Source organism: Anopheles bellator, chromosome 2 (assembly GCF_943735745.2).
Source record: "Anopheles bellator chromosome 2, idAnoBellAS_SP24_06.2, whole genome shotgun sequence".
NCBI classification, from domain to species: domain Eukaryota; kingdom Metazoa; phylum Arthropoda; class Insecta; order Diptera; family Culicidae; genus Anopheles; species Anopheles bellator.
In genome coordinates, this window is record NC_071286.1 from 30841896 (window position 1) to 30869405 (window position 27510).

The following is a 27510-nucleotide window of genomic DNA, read 5'->3' on the forward strand; positions in this document are numbered from 1 at the left end:
TGCATTGGATGGCGATTTGATTAAAATTGTTCCTAATCCATTTTATTTTCCTTTTTATTTGATTTGAATATTAGATTAGTATAGACAATTTAGATTCATTTTTTTCATTTTGAATCATTCTTCAGTTTATTATGAAAAAAATTAAACGAATTAAGAAAGGATATAAAGAAAATTTTTGTAAAGATGTTAAAAATGGGAAGAAAATATTCGGTTTGCTGTTGGCCACCATGTCCTTTGTTCGAAAATGTTGTGCTGAATTTACTTGAACTATCCAAGACTATGAAATGGAATTCTTAGATTTTTTTGATCAAAAGTCACAATTGCAGCTAGCGGACATTAGGGAAAATCAACCAAATGCTATTCATCCTCGGACAAGCTTCAATTTTGTATCATTCCAAAGCGAGAAGGGGGAATGCACCACCACGGCGGAGGGACCACAAAGTTTGGTGCTCAGACATAAATGGCATAAAAATTCTAACCAATCCCCGGGCCAAAGCTTAGTTCTGAAGCCCGCGGTGCTTAGCCACGGTTCCTTCAGATTTTAGTTCACGAAATCCCGAACTACAATAATGATGATGATAACGAGAAGCCCGAGGCGTGGCATCGTCATCATCATGACGATCGCCGTCCACAGGGCGCCCACAGAAACGAAACAGAAATGGGGGTTCCATTTTTCGGTGCTGCAGCACCAGCATCATGCGGCGTCGAGCACACGAACGCCGGCGACGATTATGTATTCGATGGTCGCTATCGCCAAATGGAAAGCGACGATAGCGCGTCGACAGCATGCTGGCGTGGCGCACAGACCGTCGTTTTGCGAGCTCTTTTCTCATCTGCCTGAGCACGAGGAGCCTCCACTGTGAGGTCCTTTCTTCGGTCCTTCGTTCGACGGCCGGTTGAACGCTTTCTTAACACTTGTAATCTTCAAAGGCTTTAGTGCTTAAGTAGTGACTAAATTAGAGGGAGGGCGCGTCCGTTGGTCTGGTGACGGCCACTCACCACCACCCCACCATATTGTGTGTGGATCGGGTCGGCTTAGGAGGCGATGGTCCCAGCCTCCCTCACTGTGTTCTATCATCCAATCAAACTCGAGTCGTGTCTCAGTTTCGAACCGCGCGAGGCTCTCACGGCTGTTCAACCCGATAAATCCTTTTGGGATCTAGTCCGGACCCCACCGGGTGGACCGGGAGGGGCGTGGGACCCTGCTCTTCCTTCCGATGTCACACTTCAATTCTCAAGTGGAGGAAAACACCCTAACGAGCTGCTATTGTTTCAGCGTCGCCCCGTGATCCTTCTCGGCGCACAAAACGCACACTCCTCCGGTGGTGGTGGGTGGCAAGGAGCATTGTCTTCGCCTTCGTCACCCATCGTCGTCACTATCAAAATCTCCGAACGAGAGGCGAACGAAGTATCACCATCGTCATCATCAACGCGTCTTCACGGATTCACGGGTGTGAAGCATTGGGGACGGTGTCGGGTGCTCCTTTCACGCCTTTTATCCCTCGACATTAATCTGTGTATGTGTGTGTGTGTGTGGGTGGGTGTGCAAAGTGGACTGCATAATCGTCCTATGATTCAAAGTAGGCTAGGCAAAAGAACTAAAGCTCTCTCGCCGTTGAATCCCGAACCAGGCCGAGCCGGGACAGTCCTTTGGGTACGCAGATCCTGGTGGCATCACTTTTTAGATCATATCTAGCTTCTAAGGGCGTGAGGGGGAAAGAGAGAGAGAGATAGGGGTTTCAGGATACATCTCACTGTTACTCCTTCCGCAGCAGTTCCAATTTCAATGCCACAGTGCAGTGTTGGAATGAAACAGAAAACACATCCTTTAAACGCTCTCTCTTTCGCTTTATAACTTTTTTCTCTCGCTCTTTCTCTCTCTCTCTTTCTATTTATTTCTCTCTCTTTTCCTCTTTCTCTCTCTCCCTCTCTTGTGCGCAACGGAAGAGATTCCACATGACACGCAAGCGCCCCGAAAATGCCGGGCGCTGTTCTATTGCGCAAATGCGTCATGTGTGTGGTTGTGTGGTTCGAACCGATTCCCCTCCAATCTACCACGCGTCCGGTGCTTTATAGCCGTAGTGTTCGCTCTCACTCTCGCTACAATCCGTTTGTGATAACGCAGTACGTAATAAAAACGAAGCGAGCATAAAAAAAGTTGAGTTCTGTTTGATCAGCCGGAAGCGTAGGACTGGCGAGAGGGGCTGTTTTATAGCCGCAAGCTGATTGTGGAATGTCGCATCGGTTTGCTGGTATCACACCACATTCTCCCACACACCACACAGGCTGGCAATCGAGTCTATTCGGGGAGCTTAAACAAGTACATCACTTCACTGTCATTCTTACCTTCGGTCAGGTGGTTTCGAAATATGCTACTCTTTATTATGCTAGTTAAAAAAAGTGTCACCCAATGAGTTATGGTGTCCAACGGGCTTTGTTTCAATGACACATCCCTGCAGCAGCACCGGCAACAATTTGAATATTCAAATTGGATCGTTAGCAGCATCGGGTAGCATCAAAACAAACGTGGGCGTGTTAAAATTGGCGTGCCACAACCGTCATCTCCACCTTTCGCGTTCTGGGAGAATCTATTTCGGTTACTGGCGGTCGGTCGTGGTGGTGGTGTGCGTCGTCGTTCAAATGGATTTATGTTTTTATTTACTTGCTTTCTCTCTCTTTCTCTGTTGGTAAACATTGTTTGGTGTTTGCCGTTTTTCGGAGGTGTCCTCGGGCAAAGGAAAAGCTTGTTGGGTGAGCATTTTTCCAGTTGCCTCTGTGTCGCTAAGATCAGCATCAATCGACACTCCCGATGGTGAAAGAAAAAAACTAAACTTAATCGTTCCGTAACCAGCTGCCGATAAAAATACTTTGTGTGTGCCGCCACCGGCGCCCATCTGTCGCCTACGAATTGCGGGAAACTCTAAGGAAAACCTCTTTCCTTTTTTCGGTTATCTTTTATGTTACGAACATTATTTTTGAGTTGTGCTATGTGTGGCCGTCGGCTTTTTTTTCCACGGGTACGCTTGGCCTTGGAACCGCTGCTCGGGGGATGAACAATTTATCAAGTCGGCTCCACCCAAAAATGTCCACCAAAATGGCCGTCGCCACCGGTTTCACTTTCCTCTCTCGGGCTCTCCCTAGTCCACTTCAGCCATTTGTTGTACGGTTTTGGTTGTTTTTTCGGTTGCTCCTTCCGTCCGGGGTATGTCCGGTTTTTTTTCCTTCGCGGACCCGGCTTTCCTCCGTCTCTTGCGTAACATTATTACGCCGGCGGCCTGGGGGCGAGCAGCAGCGGCAGTATATTTTCTAGGCCATCCGCTGCAACCGCCACTGCCGCGCTTACATTCCACGTGAAATCGAAAGTTGGTGGTTGTGTGGTGTGGTGCCCATCATCATCATCTCGTGGCCGCCGACGGCGAATGGACGAGTAAAAACAACAATAGTAGTTACATTGCCACACACATATACACACGGAGATAGACTCGGAAGTAGCGTGATAGCATAAGAAAAGCGCACGAGAGAAAGTGAGAGAAAGGCGAGAGCGAGTGAGTGAGCTAGCGAAACAGCGTGAGACGCGTACACTCTACACAACATAGCCGTAGGAGACCCGTATCGAAAAGCTGTTTACGATATGCTCTCTTCTTTCGATTTCTCTCTCTCCCTCTCTCTCTCGTGACACGCAGATCCTTCGCCGCGGTACGGCCAATATTAATATTTTCTTTCTTCTTTTCACTTTACTTTTTCTTCCTTCGCAGAAAGATAAGCAAGCGGCCGTCCGAGTTCAGCTTCCGGTTCTTCGGTGTAGCGGTGCCTACTTAGCATAGCCAACTGAGAACACCTCCCCGACAAAACCACGATGCTCGATTGTGATCGCAGGACGATGTGCTTTTCCGATGGGGCGGTGTGCGTGAGAGAAAAAAGCTTTCCCCATGCGGCCGGGCCACCGATGGGTGGCCACAGGACGACTGTGACTCTCCATACGGAACTGCTGTCAAATGGTCTCTCGCCTTCCGTAGTGGTAGTAGTAGTAGTAGGCGGTGATGGCGGTGGTAGTAGTGCTCGAGCTGGCAATCTACTACCCACGTCCGGGTGTGAGTTACATCACGTTGCCGGTTTTTTGTTGTTTCTCGCGGCGGGTACATTGAAGCGCGCCGCGATCTGTCGCGTCGTGTCCTTGCCCGAACGGAACCACCCGGTGGGGCTCTGTTGGTGCGTGCGTACGTTCGCGTGTGGTAGTGAAGGGCGGTTTGTTTACACTGTTGTAGCCCTCTGTAGGGCTCCGTGAATGGGAGGAGAGGCGCGCCCCATTTCCGTGCTCCATTTGCACATAAATATTCATTTGCATAATATTCCCTCGTTTTCAGCATCGTGACGTGCGTGATTGTGTATGTGTGATTAAATTGGTGAATCGTGAGATGAGGCGTGCTTCGTCGTGAGGTGAGGTGAAAATTGGAAAGCACCAAAGCAGCGCTTCTCGCTTGCAGCTGCTGCTACGGTGTTGCCGCACATCAATATAGTAGGCTCCGTCGTCAAAAAGGCGTCATCTCCAAAGAACGCTAACGACAGTCGCCGTCAGCCAGATCGGCCGTGAATTTAGTTAATTTTCCATTCTGGTGTGAGTGGAACTCTGTGTCTGGCGTAACTGCGGCCGGTCCGCAGCGTGTCCCAAGGCAGCAGCAGCAGCTTTTGAGAGCTCACCAGCTCTTTCAGGGCAATATCGACAGAGATAGCAGAGCTTCCGTGGTGTACCGTTCGTGAGGCAACATACTCTTAACCGTCGCATATTGCCAGTCGACCAACGAGAGAGTGAGTGAAGGAGAGAAAGCAGAGGAGGGAAGCGAACCGCGTGTGCAGGACCGCGGCGTCCAGAACCAGGCCAGCGGCAAAAGCAACAGCAAAAAGAAGAAAAAAAATGATGAATCCGAACCATTCCGGGGCGTCGCGGAGGCCGTACTCGCGCGGGGCCGTCCCCAGAAATCGGTCCCGGATGCCGTTCTCGCCGCATCCGCATCACTCGAACCGGAACCACGGAGGCCACAACCAGTCGTGGTACAGCAACAAGGACATGGAGAACAGCTTTAATTACGGGTAAGCGGGTCGGTTGTCCAAAACTGTCTCCCCGGAAGCCGACCGGGGTCTCTTCTCGAGCGGGTGTGGTCTCATCATGTAGAAGCCGGTGCACCGAAACGAAACAACTGGCCCCAAGGCCCTCCAAGCCCCCGTCACTACACGTGATGTGAGCGTGTGCCTGATGAGTTGTGGACTTTCGTGCGCTTTTTGTGGGTAACGATTGCATACAGGGAGGAACACCCATCAACCCCCCAGATACACATTCTCGATTAATGGTCCAGATGAAGTCGTGAAAGGTTTAACACACAAACTCACACAAATAGGCGGTGGTCACCAAGGAAACGGTATCGTGTTTGTTGTTGCACCAAAGTTAGCTTCTTCTTCCCCCATCGGGTTGGCTTTTCGACATCCAGAGTGCGCCTTCTAGTAGTGGGCCGCCGGCTTCTGCATGCGGAACGGAGTAGAAATGTGCAATGGGGATCCTTCGATCAAACTCCTTCGGGGTTGTTGCATGTTTTGTGGGTATGTGAGACACCACAATGTTGTGTTTTGTTGTGTTCTTCCGTAAGATGTCCCATTTGTTGCTCCAAAAGTTTGGAATTCTTTTCGTTGCTGATTGCATCTTTTCATGTCTACACGAATGGTTTCGATAAAAGAAAACGAATGTGTTCGATGTTGGTACACCAAAATAACCTTAGGTTCAACTTATTAGTTACATGTCGACTATATTTAATTACATTTTTATTATTAAATGTCGGGATTGTATTTTTGATGGACACTTTCGCGATGGCCATTGTAGCATCTTTATTATCTGTTTCTTGAAAAAATAAACATCTAAAACAACTCCGTAGTTCTTATACAAGGAATATTACGCAATGGTATAAAACATTTTTAAAAGTTTCTTGTTTCATGTTTATAGTAACACGTTTCATCGCTTGCCACTTCGTGCTAAGTGCTATTCACGAATAAATGACATTCGATATTGATCTATTGAGCCTTTTTGAAAGTAAAAACTAATATTCGAAACGACAAAAAGAGCATGGTTCCAGTTTTTCGATGTTACTTTCAATGCACATTTTAATTCCACCGCCGAGTACACCCTGAGTGGTAGCGCCAGCATTTATATAAATTAAACAAACATTCACAACTAACCATTCAACATCAACCCGGAACCTTTGGCCGAGCAACCTCTGATACCGTTTCCGGCCGTGTGGGACATTTGCAATCGACTCAAAACCAACCGCCTCGACCGGGTGTAGCTATGTGTAAGTTTGCTTCTTCTCCGTTTGGTATGCGGTTGGTTGTGTATGCATTTTTGAATCGATTGCACATGCACTCGCTACACTCTAACGCCTAGCTGGTGACCACCGAGAAGGGATGATCAAATCAAGCAGGGACGGTAAAAGTGTATAATCAAAAAAACCAACTCTTCACACCACCTGCAACTGTGTCCTCCCCCGCCGCCGGTGTCATTCGCCGGCATTGCGTTTTTTTGGTGAAGGAACCCAAATTCGAGCAACAAACAACAACCTCCCCCCGAAAAAAAAAAGCCAAACCCAAAAACTGTACCGACCGCTAACTACCTTTTACTGCTACTACTGCAACGTGTAGTGTTAAGGTTTTACTTACTCACTGTAATCTGCTGCTAGTTTTTCTTGAAAGTGATGGTTGTATCTTGGTATTGTGAATTGAACTTTTATCGGCATCATCTGCTGCTGTTTTTCTACGTTTCGTTTCGATTTACTCTTTTGGTTCGAATTTATGTCTTAAGTTTGTACGTTTGTTATGTACGTTTTGGAAAAGGGCGAAAACTAATTTAACGCTAGGGTATGAGGCTATCAATTTTGTCTTTACTAAGAAGCATTTGATAAGAGTTGTTGTTCGCACGTAAACGTTCCAAAACAGCGTCGTGTGTCTAATGAGCATAATAATTTGGCCGTTTCATGAACAGGGTTTACACTCAATACAGTACCGCAGGGGGCTGAGCTAACATGTTGAGATTTTCGTTATATCGAAATATCATCTTAAAAATTGTTTCCTGTATTATTATCACATCTCATGTTAGTTTCTTATATCATTTTCATTATCTAGAAGAATCTTCCGAACAAGTGTTCGTTTGTTGCTGTTTGTTCTCAATAAGGTTCACAATTGCAGTATTTTTGGCCGCTATGAGTTTTCAAAATTGCTAAGATTAACCTTTTGAGTTGAACAGTTCGCCGGGTACTAAACTGATAGTAAACGTGTACTGTGCGTTACTTTTAATATTATTTATTGTCTATTCTGTTTCCTATTTTATTGCTCACGATTTGCCATCTATTCACCGTATGCGAAGCATCATTCTGTCCAAGTACAACGCAGCACGCGCAGTTTCAGTTGATATTTGTTTAGTGAATGACCAATCTTTCTGTCGCAGAGCGGGCAATGCGCCCAAGTTCTTCTTCCCTATGATTTGTGTTGTTTTAGTTGGAACAAGGATATTTCGGTAGCTTTCACTTGGCGGAATGAATGGAATGTGTTGGTGTCATATGTTCGGATGGAATTCAAAGTGTTTTAGCAAGCATATTTTTTTCTAAACCTAACACACACGGCTGATCACGGCAGAGCTTCGTTCGGGCATCCGCATAGCTGTATAGTTAGAAAAGTTTTACAGCTCGATTCCTCTACCAGCAACACTAACCTCCTTCATCAGCACACCCCCCCGGAAGAAGGGTATTCCCGATATCTGTGTTGACTGTTGCCGATATTGTTTTATTCTTCGTACATTTTAGTTCGTTCCCTAACTGTTGCAGAGCAAGTATACTTCCAAAGCAATGTATGGATATTGTGGTTGAAGAGAGTGCCATTTGTGATATAAACCCGTTGTCTGTTGCACATTATCGCTAGCGGCTTTAGTTATTGTTTTTAGTCTGTATGATTGGAGCCGGAATGACCAAGGAAAATAATATACCATTAATAAAAATAATCTTACATTATCTATTCCACTGGTTTTCTCTTTGCCATACTCATGATAACATAGCGATTGATATTTGTTGTGCTCGTTTGTTTCACTTTTAGCATATCAGTTTGGTTTATTGTTTCATGCTGCTTCCACTCCTAGCGGGCAGGCCTGGGTTTTTGTTGGAACACGCTCACAGGCAGGACAGGGCACTTCAGACTTTACTTTGTTCGATTTTTTGCGACTTTATTGAATCAATTTTCTTACCGATAATAGTTAGTGCAACATGGTAAGTGTTGGCTGGATTTCTAACCCCGAGCAGTTGGTATAGTTTCTTAATCATGAACAAATAACATAGTATGGGTTTTCAGTTTATCATTATTGGTCATGCCAAATTGAGTTTGTTAAGTATATTTGTATGCCCCGTTGAACAGTGATTGAATCGAAGGCGCACAATATAAAGTCGTACGCTGTCTAGCTTTTGCTGCGAGTTAACTTTTATCTGTTGCATTACCGGTTTTCATCTTCCTTCGTTGTTAATTGTCAAACGTGAATGCCCCAAACGTAGAGAGAAAGTTGAGCAAAGCTCTAACTGCCAAACAACAATCAATGTGTGTGTTCGCTCCCTTTACGAAACACTAAACCAGCAAGACAACAGCAAACGTGAAACAGAACCAAACCAGAATGCGAAAGAGTAGAGCCGAACCCCGGTACGAACAACGAGCCCGGTTTATGTTGTCCTTTCATTTGGTTGACATCTTACTCTCTGTCTCTCTCACACACACATTCCTTGTCATGTGCAAGCGATTTCATGTATTTTTATATCACAAATAGCTTTTTTTGATTAATACCTTTACCGATCTGACCGAGCGTTGTTTCCGTTGTGCCTCCAGTTCGATAACAGTTTCTCTTCTACATTGTAGAGCAGTGCCAGATGTACTTACTTATCGTTACCTTTTTCGTAAATATACTCTCTAATTATATAAATATACATATATAAATACGACCAACTACACCTAAGCTTACCGTAATCGTAATTGTAAATTGTTTCATTTTAATTAATACATAATTGTTTTTGATTTTTTCTTCCGCATGCTTTTTGTCCTTTGTGGTAAACTTATTGCAATATCAACCAAACTGAACCGAACCGTACTCTGAAATGAACCTCTAACAAACTGGTATACAACCGCTGTCCTCACCATCACAACACGTCCTCCGCCAACGTGGTAAACACGCAACAAAACCAAACGCGGACCAAACAACTCTAATAAACACATACACGCGCAATTGAATGCAATTGTACAATGCATCTCGTATCATGTCGATCACCACCCTTCACCTGCTATGAATCCCACAACGGTCACGGCACCGCCCTCCTCATTCCTCCTGGACCATTTCCTGGTTGTGTGTGATCCTGCTACTTGTCACTTACCTACCTACCTACCTATGGCCAATTGTTTCTCTTGCTATTGTTACTTACTGTACCACCACCGCCTGTGTTTGCTCTCTTAACGCTATACGCCGCCCTCTACGCAATGCCAATATGTTGCCTCGTGTACAATGGCACTCTCATTACGTACATTTAAACGTACACACGCCTTCCTCACACAACTGCACACACACCCCCGCAACATCGTGAAAAAATGTATCACTACTACTACTTATACTACTGCTACTACTACTGCGACTACTACGATCACTACTACTTGCCTACTGCCTCCACTAATCTTGATCCCGAACGCAACACAACCGCGCAGTGACAATAACGGAAGTAGCCCCAAAGAGTCCTTCACCTACTCACCCAAGTCCCCACCGGTGCAGTTGCATTCCCCTCCCCTAACGAGTCGTCCAGCAGCGGCCATCCTAGTGCCTTACGGTGCTACTGATGACGGTAGTATTAATAATAGATCTCAACAAATTCTTAGAGCCGGCCCGAGCCACATTGACCGGCACCGGATCAATATGGGCATGCAGGAGCGTAACCGGCACACGATGAGCAGCTCCTCGATCGATCGCCATTCGGTAAGTGTCACCCCGGACTGATCGGTCTCTATGTAACAGGCATTGAAAGCAATATTTTTCTGTGATCTTATATTCATTGAGCAAAACATTTCGCAAAAATGCAAAATTGGAATTGGTTTGTCGAAAATGTTCGAAAATGCGATGGAAGAGTATGCGCTGTGTTCTATTCATTGTTGTCAACGATGGCAAATCGAAGAGCTCATTGCTCGAAATGCTTGGTAAAACGTTCAGTACAGTATCATCTGCTGGAAGCCCGACAAGCAGCCAACGCATCAAATGGTCGAACGTTGCTTAAACAAAATAAGGAACGTTAAGTAATGATTTTTGCATTCGTGTTTTTCGATGGTGATCGAATAGTTTCAGTTCAATAGTTTAGTGATTAACTGAAGTGCGGGGGCGTTTGTTGAATTGAAGTGTTTTTCTTCCCATCTACAAACAGGAACTAATGCAAAGTGCGATTCTGTTCACTCCGTAGGGTCATTTCGAGGGTCCATCGAATTCGTCGCGAGGTTCGGAGTTACACGTCGACAGCCGGTCCATGCTGTCGATTGACTCGCTGCGTAACAGCCGCGACAACAATCGGGACCGGATCAGCCCGCACTATCATCCGGGCGGAAGCAACGGCGGTGGCCACGGGCCTAACGGGCACATGTCCTCCGGTGGAAGCAACGCTGCCGGCGGCAGTGGCGCCAGCGGAAACGGTGGGGGCAGCGGAAGCAACCAAACGGCCTCGCCATCGGCCTACTGTCCGGGCGAGGGTGGTCCCATGGGCAATGGCGGCATGAAGTCGGACAGTCCGTCACGCAAAAGACGCCGAGTTTCGTCACGGTTGCCGAGCCAATCGCCACCCGCCATCTGGGAACACCGTCGTTCACCACGGAACGGTGGCGGTGGTGGAGCCGGCGGAAGTGGTATGATGATGCACTTGGGTAGCGGTGCCAACGGCAATGGGATCGGATCGAACGGACATCACGCGATGAATGGGCATCACAATCTTGCCATGCAGCAGCCACAAACAGCGCAAGGCTCTCAGCAGCAACAGCAGCAACAGCAACAGCAGCAGTTACAGTTGCAACAACAGCAACAGCTGCTACACCGCGAACAGCACCACCATCATCCGCCACCCCATCATCATCACCATCAGCAGCAGCAGCAACAACAGCAGCAGCAGCAACAGCAGCAGCAGCAGCAACAACAACATCACCATCCGATGCATCCGAGTACCGCCGGAAGTGGTCTGGCGGCTGCGGTTATGTCGCAGCTGCAGTCTCATCTGCACCCGGGCCAGGGCAGTCCTCCGATACGGCGTCCGCGTTACCATCGCGACCAGCACCAACAGCAACAGCAACAGCAAGCTCCGCCGCCGCCACCACCACAGCAGCAACAGCAGCGTCAGTGGGAGTCGTTGACGCAAGTTTTCCAGCAGCCATCGCCGGCGGCTCAGGCGCAGCATCCGCATGCGGCCTCCTCGCTGATGGTCGACATCAATCAGGTGCCGGTCAGCTTGCCGCTCGGACACCACCACGAGCCGCTTTGGACGTACTCGGCCGGACCGCACATCTCCATCTGCTCGGGTCATCCGGCCGCACCGCATCTGCCGCCGTGTCAGGTAAAAAGGAACCCCCCGATTTGTGGTCAAACCTGTAACTGACTCGTGCTTTTTTTTAATTTTAGGTCCATGGCGTCTATTCGCAGCCCTTCGCTCAAACATGCAGCATCGGTGGGCACTTCGGTGGGTTCGCGTCGACAGCCGGTCCGGCATTGGCCGTGCCACATCCGCAGCCCCATCAGGCGCACTATCCGCATCCGCATCTAGGCCAGCAGGTACGTATCGCGCTGGCTGGCTGGCTGGCTGGCTGGCTGGCCTGGGATTCCGCAAACATTTGCATTTGTAAACATGACCCCTCTGCTTGTCTTTTAGCGTACCGATGGGCTGGCACTGGACGGATTGGAGCATGCCGGAGCGTCACCGTTGCACATGTCGCCGCTGACAACGCACGCACATCTGCACTCGACGCCCCAGATGACGCAGTTGACCGCGGCGGCACAACCGATCTATATCTCCACCGAGGTAAGTGCCGTGGGCACCGAGGTGCCGCCGCGCACGGCCGGTGCGGCCCCCGGTACACTGATCCCACTGATCGCGAACGTCCTGCAGGGTCGCAGCAGCCAATTCGAGCTACTGCACCGAACGGCTCGCCGGGCGATCAGTGCCCCGCGCCGCAACTTTGCCCGGTTCCACTGGCCGGCACCGCCTCCGCCGCCTCCACCACCGCCGCCGCCGGCCCATCATCATCACCATCATCACCATCACCATCCGGCGACCCATCGGTCACCACCGGCCCTGCAACATCAGACACTCGGTCCACAGCCGGCCCATGTTACCCTGTCTGCGACCACGTCCGCCTACTCGGGCATCTTACTCAACTTCCTGTAAGTAGTCTCTGCTGATGGTGGGAGAAGGGGTCGGCAACAACGCGGCGCGCGTAACGCATCGCCCTTGATCTTCCGTATTGTGAAGATCTAGCAGTGACTGAAAGATGGCGCCCCAGGGAAAGGTTCTTTATTGCTAAAAAGATCACTGAAAGGAAATAAGGATCCCTCGTAGAGCATCCTGCATTTAGGGTGATGCGTACCGCCGTTGCGTTGCTGCCAACATCTGGGCCCGTGAAAACGGGATGTGTGAGAGACAGAGAGACCTCCACTAACAAACCCTAGACCCGTGCGGTGCCCTTTCAGAGCAATGTTCCCGCTGTCCACCTATGGTCCACCGGATCTGAATTCACCCGACTCGAACGAAACGGAGAACTACGAAGCACTCCTCAGCCTGGCCGAACGGCTCGGTGAGGCGAAGCCACGCGGTCTTGCCCGGCCCGAGATTGATCAACTGCCGAGTTACAAGTTCAATGCAGAAACGCATACCGGTAAGTTTGTTGGGCTGAGTGACTGACCCTACGGTTCCCGTGATGATTGATAACGTTACACTCGTGTGTCCTCTTCAGGCGATCAAACATCGTGCGTGGTGTGCATGTGCGACTTCGAAGCCCGGCAAATCTTGCGTGTTCTGCCGTGTTCGCATGAATTCCACGCCAAGTGTGTCGATAAATGGCTACGGGTAAGTAGTTTTTCAGTATTTTCAAAGGCATTTCAACGTTTTTGGCAGTTGGCGATACAACTGTCGTGCATTCGCGAGTGGATGCGTCTTGTCATTTGAATCTAGTACGGCCCGAGCCGGCTCTATCGCGCAGAAATACGAAATCTGCATTATACATTGCCCACTACTTTCCTCTTTGCAGTCCAATCGTACGTGTCCAATTTGCCGAGGCAATGCTTCTGAATACTTTGAAAGCAGTGAGGAGCAGTAAAAACGCTCAAACTTCACAGTGAGCAACAGCTGCGATTTGTCTGCAAATATCTTACCAGTCGGTCGCCGCCTTGCTCTCAACCGGTCAAACTCATTGTATCAACGACGGATTGTCTAGATTTGATCGCAACTTGTCATATTGTACAGCTTTCTGCACTAGAAGGGGTCAACTGAATATATGGCCCACCAGTATAGGAGTCTACAACAAGGAGGTCCTTACATTACTTCGTTCTAACTTGCTCTTCGTTCTCCGTACGGACAATTAAATTCATCGTCTCATTAGCAACGCAAATAGAAATGTATTATTTACATCTAAAAAACCTAATTGTTGCCAATAATCGGGCCAATAATACCAAACTTACATCGCAAGCGTTCCATAGTGTTTCAGTTTCAACATTATTCTGAATTGAAACGTCCTTGTTGGGCGAAGCTAACGAAGGTCAAGGTCAGCTAACAAGGACGTTGCGAATGTTACAAGTATATTTAAGTTAGTTCATTTGCTTCACACGAATCCCAAAATGCATAAGCTTAAGCCTGAAAAGGCTACAGATAAACGTTGTTCCCTACTCTGTTCAGTATCATCCTCCGGTAACGGTGGAAAGATAGTTGATACCCTGCAGCTGCCTACGCCTAATGAGGTCCTATCCGCTATGAATGTTGTGCACCTCCGAGGGCAGTCGCAGTCTAAGATCTGTGATTCAAATAATTATTTTTCCCCCGGCTATAAGTGGTTGTGATGGTGTTTATTCTACATATGAAAAGAATGAACCTTCGTGCTCACACAGCCACAAAGGAAAAAAATAAAACAATCCTACACGGAATTAACACAGTTGAAAAACCAAAAAGCAAATCAAGAGAAAACCACCAACAAACACGATAGAACAAAAGTAAAAAAGTATAGTAAACGAATAGTTAGTAGTATCGCAAAGCCACCCAAGAGCAATAATTTGAAAACAACAAACACAGTAACCAGCTCAGTCTACGTTTACACGAATGATATCATAGACTATAAAGAAAAATAGGTGAGTAAAACACTGCGTAGAATAACGAAAAGAAAACCAAGGATATAATGAAGCGCTCTTTCCATTTTGACGCTTCCAGTTAGTAATAATTCGCATATGAGTCAGCCCGTTTTAAGTGGAAGGTAACCTACCAAGTTACATTTACAACTGCTTTATGGGTTTTGTGGTAACTTTTGACATTTGGGTTCTGGCCACCACCTGTGTGATTCTCTATCGCTATCTTCTGCATTGTCAATGGGTCCGCATGAAACATTGTTTCAATAATGTCTTGTTTCAAAGTGCTCGAAATGCTCTTGACAAAGCGCGCGTAGATTGGTTGCTTTAGTTGGTTTGGTTTATTATTGCATGTCGTGGATATACTAAATTAACCCTACCTTACTGTTTTTGAATTCGCGATCATTGTAACGCATTGCCATCTGGTTATCGGCGGGCGTTGGATCAATTGGATCAATTGGAAAATGGGTCATGCCACAGACACACATCGTAACGGAATCACTTTGTTGGAAAATTCATATAATTTTGTCGTCGATTAAGGTTCCATTTCTCGACCGTTTCAAACTTAACTGTATTATGTATGTTGTCTATATTTTTCTATTGTGTTACTTGTTCTTCTTGTTAATATGTGGTTGTTGCAGTTTCTTTTTCTTTCATTATGCACAGTTTTACGCCAAGTGCAGTTTTTTTTTCAATTTTCCGTGGTTCATTGCTTTTAGCTCAAATTTTAACGTATACTTTTCAAGCAATTAGTGTGAGTTGCTTATATTCTAGCATTTTTTTTTACTGTAATGTGTCCTACTATCTTCGATTTGATCGAAAATTTCTTTTACTAACTCAATATCTCTAGAATGATATACACTTTACATTAAGCTTCTGTTTGTTTATCAAGGAAAGGTTGGCGCCTAGAAATTGCTATCAACTTCTTTATTATTTGTAACGCAACCCAAATAAGTTGATTTGTTCCGACCGTGGGCTACGTAGATCGTTTGTGCATGTTCTATTCACTTCATTCTGCGAAGCTGAACACACCTTACGTCAACCATATACAATTACTATTGACGGGTGCTACGATAAACATGATGCAAAACTCAGAAAAAAAATAATCAAAAACTTACGTGTGTGTGCGTGTGTGTAGAATTTAAAAAAGGTCGATTTTCTTGCGTGGGCTCAGGTTTGCAATAAGGTTACCTTTCGATTGTTTTTTTTTCTTCTACGAGCAACGCATTTTCACTCACCAAACAGGTTTTAAATAAGAATTTCAGTTTTATGCGCAAGACTTCACTATTAGGATAATGTAGTTGTTTTAATTATGTGTATGGGCTCTTTTTAATGTAAAAATGATACGTTTGGCGAAAAAGTTGAATTAAGAAAAACCATTCCACGCGTAATCCACTCTAAAGTAACTTCTTATTTGGTTTTATGGTTTATACATTTTATGATATACATTTTGAGCATAATTTTTGTAACCCTACTTATTATATAGTATCACTATCGTTTTATCAGCAATTTCGAAAATCTGTCTAATGCATTTATTGTTGCTGTGGAAATTCGCTGTAAAACACCTTTTTACCTCAGGACGCTTAATGTTTTTCAGAAAAAAAGCAATTAAAATGTTCGAAGTTGCGCGGGCTGCTTCTTTCGACATGTTGTAGCTGTACTTTTATGGTAGATTTGAATAACACGATTAGGAATATACAATGCTACGCTTCAATTAATACTAAGATAAGTTACTTCCATTTTACCCTTCTGCCTTGAGCTTTATGATCTCGGAAGAATTATCGTTTTGTATCTCTTTAATGATTAGATTCCTGCGTTCGGTACAAGTCATCTCAATTAGCTAGCAGAAGCTAATAAACCTGAAATACGGTTAGTTATTTAGCATCAATTAACCCATTGTAACACCCGCAATGCCATGCAGCTTTACTATAATTGTGTCAAAATATTATTGTTGTCATTTAGGTTTTACGAAAAAGCAATTGACTCCGTTTGAAATAGTTTTAACGATACCCGCAAATGATTCACTCGATCGTTTTGGGCTTTCCAAAACATGATATCAAACAAACAAGGTATCAATCTAATAATAGCGATGAATGGATGTTTCTGATTAAACGCTAACCACTATAGTTGAATGCATATCGTAAATGATTCTACATGTAAAATGTATGTTTATCTTGCAACATAAACACTGCAAGAACAAGACCAAATTTTCGAACGCAGAACAATATAAAATGGACATCGGATGATGAATGTCCCTTTTACAAAAGAGAAAAAAAATCAAATAAAAAGCAAAATGTAACAAATCGTCCTCCTTCCTCGATTGCTCACGACTACGCTACAGTAGACTTGAGTTGTTTCAATGTTGTTTCCTATGAACGCAAAACGAGCAAAACCGCAGAAACCTATTGAATGTGATTTTGGTACAATATTAGTCTAGAGTGGATCGATGTTTTGGTCCATATTTGTATCGTATTTGTGTGCACCGCGTGGTCATAAAGCAAACGCTAAAATTGCAGATATAACTACGAAAATAGCGTAACAGTTGTGACGAAAAAACAATTCACGTGAAAATTACAAAAAAAATATGCTAAACGAATAATGATAAGAGAATACACTTTGAAATGGGATCAATGGATAGGTTTAACAACAAGAATCACGCTTATGCTCTGCACTTGCGATTATGGGTTTAACTTCTCGTGTTTGTTTTTCTCTCTCATACTATTTCTAATCGTATAAACAATTCTTAGTTTGTTTCGTTTGTTGAGAAACAGTTTAGTGGGGTTTCTGTATGCAGTGTTTACCGGGCAATATGTGAGTGTAGCAAACATGCTGAAATGGCACAAACTGAATCGCTAGCTACACAAGACCACACCTTATGTATTTTCCTTCTCCACTCACACATCGCCTGCAACTTCTAACACTGCACGCTGTGTTGTAATATTGCTTGTTCTATAACTGCCGTTTAGGTGAGTGAGCGATGGATGAATGGATTAAATGGACATCTACAAGTGTGTTTGCGATTGGAGAGCGTGTCGTGATTGTTAAGCGAAACATTGAGTAAAAACGTAACAGCAAAGCATTATTGTGTGCCCCTCCTACATTCTGGACTGATCTTTATATATATACATTAAAAAACCAACATATTAAAAATATATACTACGACAAATTCGGTAGTAGAGAGTAAGAAGTCAGGAGGTACAATGCGAAAGTATATTCAAAGCATATATTGATCCCCTGGCCGTCGCGAAACATTCCACAGTATTGTCACTAACCCCCCTTGAAGCCAAATAGCAAAAACTGCATGTGAAATTACATTACACCAAATACAGAGCAAATGCAGGAATAAATATTAACAAAGAAAACGCATGCACTACCACCATCCGAGAATGGCACCGAATTTAATGCGGATTGCAAAAGGTATCCGCCAGTTTGCTGTGTAGTGTATGATGTAGGGTGGATGATTTTTAGTGGTTTCCTTGTTGAATCAAAAAATATGTATAAAAGAACAAAAAAAGAGTAACATCCGTCTCCGTTTATGTAAGCCCTTGAAATGCATAGCCTTGTTCATGCATTGTTAGAGCACATAAGCGAAAAATAGCAACACGAAAGACACATTACAGTTTAACCAAAACTCTGCATCTTCCTGATGTTTTACCGACGTTCGCTACTTACTCTAGAACGACAAGAAAACAGGCAAAACCAGCCGCGGTGCATGCCTATGGCCGATATTTTAGTCGAACGAAACACCGTAACGATCGCAATTGAACGAGTGTGTAAGCAAAGTAAAACTAATCAATGAAAAATTTACGTACGCATCGAAAGAGTAAGACAAAAGAAATGAATACGACTTTTATGATGTGAGGGAATAGTGCTTAAAGTAAAACACAAATTTAAAAAACCAAAACGAAAAAAAAATGCAAAATTTTGCAACAAACCCAAGACACACAAATTAAAAATGCATTTCGCTGCTGCTAGATGTGATAAACTTAAAAATCAATAACATAATAGTTATGTAGAACAATACAGATGTCCAGAAAGAGAGAGAGAGAGAGAGAAAAGGATAAAGAGGGATTGCTGTTATCAAACAATAAAGTAAAACACATAAAAATTGCTAATTGAGAATCGTTCATGTTCCCATACCGTGCATTAAATTACGTTCACGACCAAACACCAAAATGCGGATAAAAAAAATCTTAAAGTAGCCACCACCACCCACTCTTTACTAGGTGTGGGGGTGTAGATGGTTCGGTGCTCGGTTCTAGCAACGCGTACAATATGAAATGAGCTTCTGGAAGTTTTCGCTTTTACGTTCTCACGATGTCTGATTCGAAGCGTTGTGCATTTTCTGTAGTTTATCCGCTTGAAAACTCAAGAGGCACACAACTTGTTAGCACTGCTTGCGCATTTAATTTTGAAATGTATGTGTACTATTTGCGTCCAAAACTTAAATGTCTTTCCATCCAACTGTTCAAATGTTGATTGCTGTGGGGCAATGTAATAAGTAGTGTTATGTTATGTATAACCATCGAAACACGTATAATATGCGCATGGCAACAATTTCTTGTGTGATGAAGCTCAAATTCGCGTGAACCGCATACTGCATGGTACTGTTAGAGTAGAGCTGAAAACGAGAAACAAAATCAGTCAGTTGGATAATACACTGTTCGTCTATTATTCTATTCTTTCGGTATACTATAATTTTACATTGGTTAAGGGAGTAGAATCACGGTTTGGGAGCACGAATGGATGGTAATTTCGTTAGGGTTAACCTTTGAATTGATCTTTTTGACATGTTTGTACTTCAAAAACGTAACGGCCAACTATCTTGTATAAAGAGTAATAGAACAGTACATAAAAGCGTCTCATAGGGTCCTCATGCTGTAGTACTGCTACGTCACACAGGTAGCTTCCTACCTTTTTCAGTGCTAAGCTTTGTGCAGAAAACCAAAAGCCATTAGTCGGTAGTTGTCGTCGACGTCATTGCAGTCATCGTCGTGTTGTGGTACCTCTTGTGTGTGAGGAATAACACCCTTATCAGCATGTACGGTAAACGGCAGCCGAAGTTGGAAGAACCACGATTTCAAAACAGAAATGAAGGAAGCTACAGGTTTTGTGTGCATTAAACCAAGCGCCGCAGCATGATACGTTAGACCATTACTCAAATTGCCATATTAAGAGACTTGAGAGTTTGTTGAACACAAGTACCACTACTTGGCCGAAGGCGTGCGAGTTCAATCAGTACTCGGCATGTTGATTTATAAGTCAGCAATTTCTTAACCTGCTTTGTCGCAGTGCGACGCGTGCCCTAAGCGAAACAGAAGAAAAAACAAAATAAAAAGCAAATAAGCAGTAAACTAGAGTCAGATGGTGAAACACAACAATGAACATATGCAAGCTCACTCGTACCGACACATGAAACAGCATATTTAGTAACATTGTAATATATATTTTGGGTGTGCCTTTTTATACATTGTACAATTTTAAATGTGGCCACGTAATTGTATTTTAAATTTGGGGAAGTGAAAACGAAAAAAAACAAAACAAAAAAAGCTATAATAACAGAAGAATGCAACTAGAGAGATGTGTCTTGTATCGTTTTCTTCTTTGGTTTGTCTTGATATTCGATTGATTCATTCATTGTTGGGCTTCTTGTTACTCTTCTCGTTCTCCCTACCACTAATGTACGTTTTGGGTTTTCTACGCTCTTCTTGTTCTCTTTATGGGTTTTTTGTTTCGTTTCTAGACACTTACTTTTGATTTCAATTCGTTTTGGATGAGAATATACTACTACCCGTAATGCTGACTTCATTGTTCAACTAGCACCGCAATAATCGGTTTCCATAGCTTGTTCCAGCATAATATGTGTGTGCTAAAGGTAGCAACCGAGGAAAGCGAAATCACACGTACCTTTCAGTACTAACACTACATATTGCGTTGTCCGTTTCTTTTACCGCACACACAAAAACTGTTTTCAACTAATTTTTAATGGTTATTTCGCTTCATTATACTGTTCTGTTCGACATGTAAAAACGCCTACAGCAGCACCCACCCCCCCTGCGTTCGGTTCTTACGGCAGAAATGTTGAAACTTCAGTGTGCTCTAGTGAGTTCTATTGCTTTAACCGATTAAAAAACTTAGCCAATGAACCGTTTCTCTTTAGTTGGATGGTTGTTTCTAGTACTCTTTCTCGTGCTCTCTTGCTCTTGTTTCTTGCGTGTTTCTTCTTGTTATCATCTTTTCTAGCCATCGTACAGTCAACACGTGACGACGCACACGCAAAGAAAGTGTCTTCCCACTGGAGGAGGGTTCACAGGGGAGCTACCCGAAAGCATTGCAAACCCCCGCCGTTGCTTGATTTTCCCCGCTCCTTACAACCACCGCCCGCCACATGCTCGTTTCGACAGGACTAACAGTTTACCTTCACAACGCCTGCCTCTTCCTAGTGCTCCTCTGTCTTCATGTTACGGTATCTTACAGCAAAACGCTTCTCCGGTTGCAATCTTCATATCACGTTCGTCGTGTACGGAATGCGGATGCACCTGTGTCTAAATTACCTTGTTCTAAATGCAATGGAAAACAAAGTATGCAAATAAGCTCCTTTTTAAACCATTTCGCCTACTATTCTAGAACAACTCAGCATTGACTGCATATTACTGCAATTAGTATTACGCGCACACCATTACTACTACTAATACTATAGACTACAGCGCAGCGTGTTACGATGCGGTTTGTTCGTCTTATTATATACATACATACTAGCTGTATTTGTTGTTTTGTGTAGACTCTATTGTGCAAGCATCATCATTCGGAACTTTTACCTTCCTTTCGTACCACTACCACGCATCACCTCAAACTATGACCTAGTAATGTGTTGATTACAAAGGTTTTCTGTTCTCTTCTCGCTTGAACTTGGTTTTTGTGTTGAATATATACTTTACTCAAGCATTACATTAGCCGTAACCCCGTATCCGTAACCAGTCGTTTGATTGTTGTATGTAGCATTGAACATTTTGAAGGTTTGAATTCGTTCAGGATTGGCAAGTAATGGATTAACCCGCAGGTTTAGATAATCGGTGATCCCCGCTGCTACTTACGACGGTATTGGAAGATGAAAAGTAGAAAACGTTTGCATAAAGTCCCCCAAGTTCGTTCAAGTTTTTCACCTTTTGCGCCCCACTCAAGCATGCCCGGGGTGGGCACAGAAGCGAGGAAAAGCTTGACCACTAAAATCGTAAAATAAGTAAATCGAGATAAACACACTCTACCCCAAGTAGGTTGTGTTTGGATCTCATTAACGGAGAAGCAAAAAGGGAGAAAGACGATCTAACTACAGGAACAGTAAGCCCGTGCAAACAGTTCGGCACAGCAAAAGTAGTTGCAACAGAAAATAGGAGAAAGTAATGAACGCGAGAACAGCAGGGGTGTCTTTGTAGGTTCAAATCGCGCAATTATGCAATAGCGTCGATCGCAAATGATGATGCAGTAGTGACAATAGATTTTTTTCTGACAAAAAACCACACGCGACTTGGTGAAATGTGTGCGCACCGAAAGGCAGAGAAGCACAACGCGCTGACGGACGAGGCGGCATTAAAAAAAACCAGCGAGCAAATACCATCAACCTTCACTCTATCGCCCTTTTCTCTTAACCTGATGGCAGTAAATAAAGATGCATATAATTGTAACTGATATTCACAGGAAGTGTTTTTCTTATTACTTGTGCCGATAGCTCCTTCATGGGGGCCTAATTAATGAAGCAATGTGCACGGCATTTATTTATCATACCTTTACAATTTTTCGATACTTGTTTTACTTGTTAAGGAAAGTCTTATCCTCTCTAACTTAGAAGCGATCGATGAGCTGCAGTATGTGGGCTTGCTCTTGCTCACGCCAGTCACTGTCGCTTGCGTCGCCAAGGTTGCCGGCATACTCGCGCATAACGTGGCGAATCGTCTTCATCGAACCGTGATGCAGGTTGAGGATCTTCAGCACGCGCTGCTTCACCACATCCGTGCAGCTGATCTCGAGCACAACATAGTCGATCAGCTGCAGCGTAAACAGTCCGCCCGATAAGCGCTTCACGTAAATGGCATCATCGTCTGGCTCCTCGTCGTCGTCCTCGGTGCGCTGGAAGACATTGTGTCCGAAACATGAAGCTTTGAGTTGTCCGGTTTTTAGAGCTACCCACTACCACAACTCACCATCTGCTGATCAATCTCCCGGTCCAAGGCTTCAACCTTTTCGAGGTACTTCCGGTGCAGTTCCATTAGCCGCTCGATCTTTTCGTAATCGTTCTCGGTGAACTTGGCCAACAACCGCTGGCGCTGCGATCCTTTGCAATTGTGCAGCATGCTTGCGATGATCGACACGATGTGTTCCTCGTGCTCATCCGCCCCAAGCAACCGATTCTTGTTCCGCTTCGGAGTTTTCATGAACAGTGGAAAGATCGTGCGCAGACCAAGAATGTCGACAAACTTGTTACAGTTATCTCGCCCATCCGGGCCAGCCATGGCGTGGTCAAGCACCTTCAGCGACCCATTCCGTGAGAGTTTCTTTTCCCGCAGCATCAGATTCATGAGCTGCAAACCTTCGCCCTTGAGGAATTTTTCGCGATTTTCGCGAGCCATCAGCGCAGAGCAGAGGCTGTTGAACAGGTTCTCCATAAACTCCTGCTCCTCGGCCGAAGCTGGATCGTGCCGTTTGTAGGCGGCCAGTTGCTGTAGCAACACGTCGATACCGTCGATACTGCCCAGCATGATTCGATTTACGTTTGTGTTTTGCACCAGGATTGAAAGAATTTCGCTACAGTAAAGCTTATTTGCATCGAACGGCATTTTGGCACGGAGGCGCTTCAATATCCACTGCAGCAGCCCCTGTTCGGCCACCTCCTTCGCTATCTCTGGCCGGATTTCGATCAGATTCTCGAATATGGCCAGTGTGTTGTGCACTCCGTCCGCTTCCTCCTTGACTGTTTCCTGTAGGCGTTCGAGATTTTGCACCAACAAACCGGCAGCCTGCTGGCTGCGGAGTGCTTCAATCAGCGTCTCCGCACCGTCTAAACTTTCGTGCAGGATGTCGACATCGGTCAGTTCCTGCAGTAGGTCCACCACCGCCACGCTGATGTCGGAGTTCTGGTGCGACAACAACTCCAGCAAACTGGCCACCCCGTTCAGCTCGACCAGCAACGGGTACAGATCGGGCACGGTCGCCACGGAGTGCAACTCCTGGATCGCGTCGTTCAACTCTATCTCGCTTTCCATGAACTTTTCCGCATTGTCGGGAAACTTGATGCGCATTTCCTGGTTCTTAAGGACACGCTTTTCAAACAGAAGGAGCATCTTTTTGAGTCCACTCTCGTCGAGCACCTCACCGTCTGGTTCCTCGGTTTCGACAAACTTTAGAATGTCTAGTCGCTCCTGCTCGCTGATCTGTGGCTCTTTAGCCGGTAGCACCGGTTTGGTAGTTGGCCGAGCACCGGTAGATGTGTCGTGTTCGGTGCGGCGTACTTTGGAATTTCGCGGCCCGGCCGCTCCGGGAGAGTCGCTACCATCGTCCTCGTCGTCGTCGTCAGCTCTTTCGAAATCCGATGGCCGTTTAGGCGTTTGCTCTGGCTGATTCAAAACGAAAATTTCAACACGAAGCCGAAAATGGGAGCTTTGTTTCGTTGTTTATTTACCTTAAACGATAACAGTTCTTCTACATCCATCCTGAAAAAGCGGAAAAATAAGCTGCGATAGGATTTGAAGCCGCGATTGATTGCTGTTCGAATGGTCAACAACCGTGTTTTGACAGTGATGTTGGTTTGACAGCGATGCAGTTTATCCAGTGTTGCCAGTTTATATTCAACATGTGATGAAACATTTCGGATGGCATAGTGGCCTCGAAATGTTTCATAATGTATGGTTGACTTGAAGATTCCGTTAATCCCCATTGATTTATTAACCGACTTTCGCTTTCGTCCAATAGGTTTGCAATATCATTGGTTGTTTCACAATTAAAACTCATATCAATGACCCATGCAAACCCGTATGGTGGTTCCGTTCGCGGTTGCATGCGACCCAATCAAGTTCTCAAACATAAATTTCCCAGAGTCACAGAAAAATGTTTAAAATTGTGTACGTTTTATTTCCTATACACAACATTTACATTTAACAAAGCATTATATATCTCATATATATTCTTAATTTTGTCGCTTTTATTTCTTTTTTCTCGTCGTTTGTTCGTTCGCCTTCTGCGTCCGGTTGATTCTTTCTTTTCTTTCTTTTAGTTGTAGTTTTAGAAGGATTCAATTAATGAATTAATAAATTTAAATATATGCTATAATGACGTTCATCAACACCGTTTGCTGACACGGTGCGCCAGTCGGGTCAGCGGACTCGCGCTATTTTCGGCTATGGTTTGTGTACTGTGAGCGAGCAGGTTTATTGTTTACTTATCTTTCGGTTTGTTCTTGTTTCCTCTTCCTTTGTTAATCCGTTTCTTGTCTCAGTTGGATGTTTTTTGCTGCTCGCTCACATCGTAGCTAGTTTACTTGATTACTAGTTGCTTCATTAACGATTTATTATAATTGGCCAGTTTATGTTTGTTTCAGTAGGTGATATTTACTCTATCCATCTAGCAATGCTACTTCGCAGCTACCTAACTCTAGTGGTTCATTTTTGTTTTTCAATATTTGTTCGGCGCCTCGGAGCAAAGTATAATAATTGCTTAACTAATCCTTCTCCAGCGCGCGCGCGCGGTGCCTTTGTTTCCTATGCATCTTGCGCAGAGCTCAAATAGTAGATCAACAAATGGAAACGAATCAATAGTCCCGGTTAAGACTCTAGTGGTAACCCAACACCTTGCCTAAGCGACTTTAGAAACACCTCTAGTGATAACGATGGCACCGTTAGTATATTTTTCCGTACGAATTAAAACGGTTGCGGTGTTCGTAGAAACAGAGAACCTAAATAGGAAAACGTAACGAGAGCGAAACCCCCGGCGGCCATGCTGCTCATCTCATTCGTCCTCAATTCTTGCCCTGATGCCAAACTAGCACCTGGTGCGGACCGGTACAGGTTTTCCCGCGGTTGGTGGAACCGCGGCTTCCGCCTTCACTTGGTACCTCTACTACGTTCGTGTTCTATTCGATTTCGATAAATCGTAGCCCGTACTTTTCTCTTGTGTTGCATTGTGCACACTCATCCTGCCGGACTGGAGGACAACTATGCGGCACATGTTTTGTAGAATGCAAGTTTAGTTAATTTTAATTTAGATGTGTGTGTGTTTCTTATTAGTTTTTAATTTTACTTTCGATGCTGTCCGATCGGTTCGCCGTTCACCGACCGATACTTTATACGCTACACGCTACTAGAAGCCTTACATGTAAAGGAGCTGATCTCTTGATCCAATTTTAACCGATCGTACAAATGGCTGGTGCTCGCTAAGCGCTATTACAATAATAGTTTGTGCTCCTTTTCGGGCGCCTCGTTTCCATGCTCGTTAGTCTCTGTGGTGGTTATGCATTATTTTTTGTCGTTTGCTGTTTTTTGGATTCATGAAAAACAGATTGTGTTTCTTTACTATTTGGTTTTGTATTGAGTGAAGAGAGGTGCCTCGCTTTAGGAAGCCTTTCTACATTAGTCCCTTTCTACTTTGGGGTGTGTTACAGTTTATGTGTCTAATATCGAACATAACTAGTGGCGAGTGGCGAATTAGTTTTGTGCTGGGAAGAACGAAGCGAAAGCATTTACGAGTGTTTGTTCGAGTGTGTAGAAGAATGTTTTACTTTTGATTAATGCGCAAGTTGACGAAAAGTAAGTTCTCGATTCGTGTATATGCTTTGCAACACACTCACTAATTTGGCGGTTGAGGCGCGCTAAAGCTCGCCGTTTCTCAGGGAGACTGACACTCCCTCTCCGGTGAACACAACTTGTACCTTCTAATGAAGAGGCGAAGCAGAGGCCAGACTACTTTCCACGTTGGCAAGCCCAACATCACTTTCGTTGGACGCTGCCCAACCGCGCTCTGGGTGACGTGCAGGGTAAAATATTATTGTTGGCTGGGTTCTAGAAGTAGGCAGTGCAATTATTGCCGCTGCACGGATTCGACTACGCTAAAGCGATCAATCGCGGCACCACGGAGCAGTTCACGCGTAACAGCTTTTACGGATGAAGTTGCTTGAGCTGCACCGCATAGATCTTCAAAAGCTTACGATTAAACGACTGCACACTGCGCTACACTATGCGCACTGTTGCGCCCAACGTAGAGCTGCTCCTGCGCACTTCGGAGCGAGTGAGCGGCCAGTCCGGAGGATAAGCTTTCTGACGTAATGTTGCTGGGCTGTTTTCTCTACTCCACACCACTGCTTCCCGTTGGCTTTACTTCTAACGGTGGAAATCTATTCCAATGCTCCTACACATTGTCGCCAATGTCTATTTACTTGTTTTGTTTTATAATAAAAATATACATTTCATAAAATTGTGTCGTAAACTCTAAGCTTAAATGATATGTATTATGAACATTATTTCATTACTTCCCTACACTGTGAGCGCTTCGTGGGGTGGTCACCGGCTTCTAATTTTATTTGCACATTTTTTTTGTGGCCGAGCGTTTTAGTGTTGCACTTGATTCTTGTTTGTCGACTCCCGGGAACTCCTCGATGCACTCGACGAAAAGCAAGCACAATAAGCCGTCGTTCCAATCGTTGCATATTTGAAAGAACTGCCATCATTAAAAACGGGAACCAACCTAGCACGATTTCGTCGTGTTAAAAAGGGTCTGATTAAACTCAAATGTTGCAGTAAGTGAATCTTGGCGGAAAGTTCAGTCCTGACTCGTTCTTCTGCGCAAACCGTTGCTGATGAGTGAGTACCGGACCGTACGATTAAGAACACATTTGATTAACTCATTGCAATTGTGGACTCCTCGTCTTTGAAGCGTCTTGTAGTTGTTTGACGGGAGCAAATTGTTTAAATTTTGGATATCACAAGCATTTAAACACGTCGGATCGGAGATTGACCACGGCGAGTACAGCAACCGAACTTCTGCGCTCCTCTGTACTGCCCATCTAATAATATTTAAGCCACCCCCCCCCCCCCTGACGGCGGTCCGTACGGGTGAGCGCC

The 27510-nt window shown here is 44.8% G+C and overlaps 2 protein-coding genes across 2 annotated transcripts; one reads left to right on the forward strand and one right to left on the reverse strand.

The window, feature by feature from the left end:
* The first annotated feature begins 4912 nt into the window (after nt 1–4912).
* Nucleotides 4913–13543, forward strand: LOC131210370 (transcription factor mef2A). The gene is made up of 8 exons (XM_058203606.1): nt 4913–5088; nt 9763–10027; nt 10503–11636; nt 11702–11851; nt 11949–12460; nt 12746–12951; nt 13030–13142; nt 13324–13543. The coding sequence occupies exons 1-8, from the start codon at nt 4913–4915 to the stop codon at nt 13390–13392; spliced, it is 2625 nt and encodes an 874-aa protein (XP_058059589.1). The 3' UTR covers nt 13393–13543.
* An 8664-nt stretch (nt 13544–22207) lies between these two features.
* On the reverse strand, nt 22208–24167 carry LOC131210060 (beta-catenin-like protein 1). Its single transcript, XM_058203253.1, has 3 exons — nt 24081–24167; nt 22606–24015; nt 22208–22531 (listed from the first exon to the last, which is right to left on the reverse strand). Exons 1-3 carry the CDS (start codon nt 24108–24110, stop codon nt 22247–22249), a joined length of 1725 nt encoding a protein of 574 aa, XP_058059236.1. The 5' UTR covers nt 24111–24167; the 3' UTR covers nt 22208–22246.
* Between the last annotated feature and the right edge of the window lie 3343 nt (nt 24168–27510).

Excerpts from the sequence above, each read along its gene's own strand:
- LOC131210370 (XM_058203606.1), top strand. The coding sequence starts at position 4,913 with ATGATGAATCCGAACCATTCCGGGGCGTCGCGGAGGCCGTACTCGCGC. Across the intron at positions 10,028-10,502 it reads CCTCGATCGATCGCCATTCG|GGTCATTTCGAGGGTCCATC; the intron begins GTAAGTGTCACC and ends TTCACTCCGTAG. Across the intron at positions 13,143-13,323 it reads GTGTCGATAAATGGCTACGG|TCCAATCGTACGTGTCCAAT; the intron begins GTAAGTAGTTTT and ends TCCTCTTTGCAG.
- LOC131210060 (XM_058203253.1), bottom strand. The coding sequence starts at position 24,110 with ATGGATGTAGAAGAACTGTTATCGTTTAAG. Across the intron at positions 24,016-24,080 it reads AAGAACTGTTATCGTTTAAG|CCAGAGCAAACGCCTAAACG; the intron begins GTAAATAAACAA and ends GTTTTGAATCAG. Across the intron at positions 22,532-22,605 it reads GGGAGATTGATCAGCAGATG|CGCACCGAGGACGACGACGA; the intron begins GTGAGTTGTGGT and ends AATGTCTTCCAG.